Here is a 3,816-nt window from a genome sequence, read left to right as displayed (position 1 = left end):
AGAGAGACAGAGACAGAGAGACAGAGAGAGAGAGACAGAGAGAGAGAGACAGAGAGAGAGAGACAGAGACAGAGACAGAGACAGAGAGAGAGAGACAGAGAGAGACAGAGAGAGATTTAATAGTCCAATCTGTCTAAATTCATATCCAAACACTAGACAAAGCTGGTAGTCCAAATGTCTACTCTTGTTATGTGAAGGACAGTGGGAAAGGTAGGGGATAAGATCCCCTCCCTTCAGTTGGTAATAAGGTATGTGTGTGTTATTATGACACTCTCTCTCTACAGCACAAGGCCTGCTGCTTCTTGTGGAAGGATGCCACGCGGGGCTTACTCTATTTTATTACAAGTATTTAGCTTATAATGGCCTTAGGCGATTCAGTCAGTTGCAGATAGCTACTTTCAGGGTTAGAATTGTTATGTCCACTTTCATTGTGATGGTAAGTATTGTATTTGACACCCTTTACCCTATAAATGTCCTTTTCAGACAGGAAGAAAGTATCCCTCCCTGATTGCTCATTGGAGAGCTTCATGTACAGACAGAATGGCCAGAAAGTAATTATTCATCTCACATTACTGGCAGCAATCTCTAGAGAAATACTCTGTCAACAGAAAAATGTACACAGCGAGAGTGCTCAACTGGTACTCCAGAACTTAAGTATATTTGCTTTATTTCCAACACATATCAGTAGGAAATGTTATATAATCAATTAACATAATACCCATTAACTGTAGTTATACTATCTTTAAAAAGAACAACCACCATCATACTGTGCTATACAGCGATGAAAAGAGAAGTCCACATTTAAAAAGGCTAATAATTATTCAGCTGTACGTACAGGACCCAGGCCATGTGGAGATCCTTAATCAATACCCCATGGCAACGCTGTGCTGTCTTATTTGATAGGTAAAGCAATTCATTCGGTGCACTTAGCTGGACAATAGAAACAGGCCATTGCATTGCACATGTACCAAATTATTCAGCACATGGATGTTTAGCAAGAAACAGAATGCCAAAGTCAGGCCAATGCAGCCCATTTTCAAAGAAGTATCTAAAAGTTGCCTGCTTAACATTCAATAAGCATCTTAACACACACACACACACACACACACACACACTACATGGGGTAATAAAGGGAGAGAGGAGAATCAGAGAGTAGAAAGACACTGCTGAGTACCTTAAGATTGCCTTTTGTCGTGAAAGCTCTCCCACAGATCGTGCAGGCAAAGGGCTTCTCTCCAGTGTGTGTTCTTTCATGGATCTGCAGAGCGCTGGAGGAAGAGAACGTCTTTCCACATGTGTTGCAATAGTGCTGTTTGGGAGTTCTCCTAGGGAGGGCTGGGAGCAGAACTGGAGATGTGGCAGATGAAGACAGAGGCCCTGTTGGGAGCAGGCTCGAGGAAGTGTCCTTACTGTCCTGAGAAGAACCGTGCACAAAGCCATTGACCTCGGTTTTGATGAGTGATGACAGTGAGTTGGTGGGGATAACTGCAGAGTTCTGATTAGGGCCAAGGTTGGAGTTGGGCTCAAAGAGTTGTGATGGTAGATCTCGCATCTGATGTGTCAACATATGCTGCTTCAAATTACCCTTTGTGGAAAACCCACGATTGCAAACTGTGCAAATAAATGGTCTCTCTTTGGTATGACTTCTGTAATGAATGTCCAAGGCACTCTGACAAGCAAATGTTTTGCCACAAATGTCGCATGCGGTGTTTTTAAATTTACCCCGGTCTCTGAAAGGGAAGAGTATGCCCAATGAATCTTCTTTAATAATTTTATCTGTGTGACCAGATGTCAAATCTAAAGCTCCACCATTCACAGGAGTGGGAGATAAACCATTGGCAAACTCACTCGGCAATGCTCTTTGTTGCTTCTCCTCAATACTGGGTGACTTGTGGTAATCATGGGTGCTGTTTGAGGGGGACAGGGCCTGCATGGAAGAGGTAGACTCTGAAATAGCAGGGCTTCCAGCACTCTGGCTCTCCATATCACCCCCAACTGAGGAAGAGTCATTTGTCATCACATCCCCCTCTATGGACCCATTTTCAACTGACTTGAGGCTGGCCTGAAGCTGCTCAGCCAATCCAGCATTGATCATCTTCATTTGATTTTCCAAAGCAGCAATACTTGACATTTCGAGGGGCAAAGGGGATGAAGACAAGCTATCTTGTGATGCATCAGCAGACTTGGGTGTATCAGGCACACTGCTATCAGGGCAGTCTTCCATGTTTTCATCTGAGAAGTTGTCTAGGTCGTCAAAGTTCTTCTCATCAAAAGAACCTGTGTCTGATTCCATAGACTCAGGGTAATTTTCAGTGATTGGGGTATTAGGAATCTGGCCCCCCATATGCATTCTGATATGCTGCTGCAGTACCACGGCATTAGTGAATTTCTTCTGGCAGATAGGGCAGGAATGTTGGACTCTGAGAGGGGGCATGGCACGGTGGACGCTATAGTGAGTTTTGAGATTCCCTTTCGTGGTGAAGGCCCTACCACAGATTTTACATTTAAATGGTCTCTCCCCAGTGTGGGTCCGATAATGCATCTTCAATGCACTCTGGCAACTTAGAACTCGATGGCAAATGATACACTCATTGGGGTCTGTTGCCTTTTTGTCAATATTTTCTACCAGTTGCTGTAGCTTTGAGGTCTCTGAAGCTTGTGCTGAGTCCAACAATCCTCCAAAAGGAAACTTTGCCTTGAACTGCTCTGACATAAGGGGCATCAGAGGGTTGGTAAAAGTGGCCACACTACCAGAACTGGAGTCTGCAGCTGGGGAGCTCACAGAGTTGTTAGTGTTTGTGAGTGAATTGGGTACAGGTGTGCCCTCATCTGTCTTACTGTTAGATGGTGCCAAAGTGGACACCTCTGCTTCTTCAGAGAGCCCGCTGGAGTTCCTTGGGGCTATTTCAACTACTCCTGAATCACTTTTAACAGAACATGGTGGGCTGGTGGCAGAATGACTGATGGGTATTGGGGCTGGTTCTTCAGTCTTGATGAAGGGGGTCAGGCTGGGGATTGTGGGGGGAAGAGGCAAGCCGACTGAAGTGGTCAGTGTGGGGAGCACTGGCTTGGTGTCCAGCCAGCTGGTGACAGGCTTCTCGGGTGGGATGGACATCCCATATGGGATACCTGTACTCGTAGGGATATTGTCCAAGTGCTCAGGCACAGGGTAGGGGTTCATCTGGATGTGAGGATATTTCTCTTTGTGACGCTGAAAGTGGACTTTTAAATTTCCCTTTGTGGAAAATCTGTTCCCACAGATGTTACATTTGAATGGCCTTTCACCAGTATGAGAACGCAAGTGGATCTGCAAGGCACTGTCACTACCAAAGACTTTAGCACAGAATTTACACTTGTGTTTGAAGAATGCCTCGTCAGAAGTACTTTTCGCCTCAAAGGCAGTTACGTTTGGTGGCTTGCTTTTTCTTTGCTGGGCCAAGGCTGACAGAGAGTTTAAATCCTCTGCAGTTGTTCCAATATTAGGCAAGGGTCCGGGGAAAACAGAGTTACCAGGGGCAGGCTGAGGTAGAAGTGGATTAGATGCAGGACTTAATAAACTACTTATTGCAAAAGCTGGTGAGGATGCTGATACTGGTGGGTTGCTAACCTGGGAGCCACCAGCACTCGAAACCACTTTTTCTGAGGACGGAGTTGTAACTGCTGCTGCCAATATGTTAAGATTTGGAGAAGAGCCACTGCTGGATGGGATGATCGTGTTGCCAGGACTGCTCTGAGGTAGCTGTATTGGGGGTAGCTGTTTCACACCACTGATGCTGGCAGATTGACTAGCAAGGCTCTGTGCTAATCCAGCTGCTG

The 3,816-nt window shown here is 45.6% G+C and overlaps 1 protein-coding gene across 1 annotated transcript in view; it reads right to left on the bottom strand.

Annotated features, from left to right (window-relative positions):
* SALL1 (spalt like transcription factor 1) overlaps positions 1-3,816 on the bottom strand; it is a 15,982-nt gene that overhangs the window by 1,676 nt on the left and 10,490 nt on the right. Inside the window, exon 2 of the mRNA XM_069082509.1 lies at positions 1,175-3,816. This exon is cut by the window's right edge and continues 771 nt beyond it. Coding sequence (XP_068938610.1) covers positions 1,175-3,816 — 2,642 coding nt within the window. The remainder of the gene's footprint in view (positions 1-1,174) is intronic.

This window comes from Petaurus breviceps, unplaced genomic scaffold (assembly GCF_028583685.1).
Source record: "Petaurus breviceps papuanus isolate PSGF00001 unplaced genomic scaffold, PetGlider_PUasm1.0 171, whole genome shotgun sequence".
In the NCBI taxonomy this organism is placed as follows: domain Eukaryota; kingdom Metazoa; phylum Chordata; class Mammalia; order Diprotodontia; family Petauridae; genus Petaurus; species Petaurus breviceps.
The sequence above is the reverse complement of the archived record's forward strand: the minus strand, read 5'-3'. Positions and strand labels throughout refer to the sequence as shown.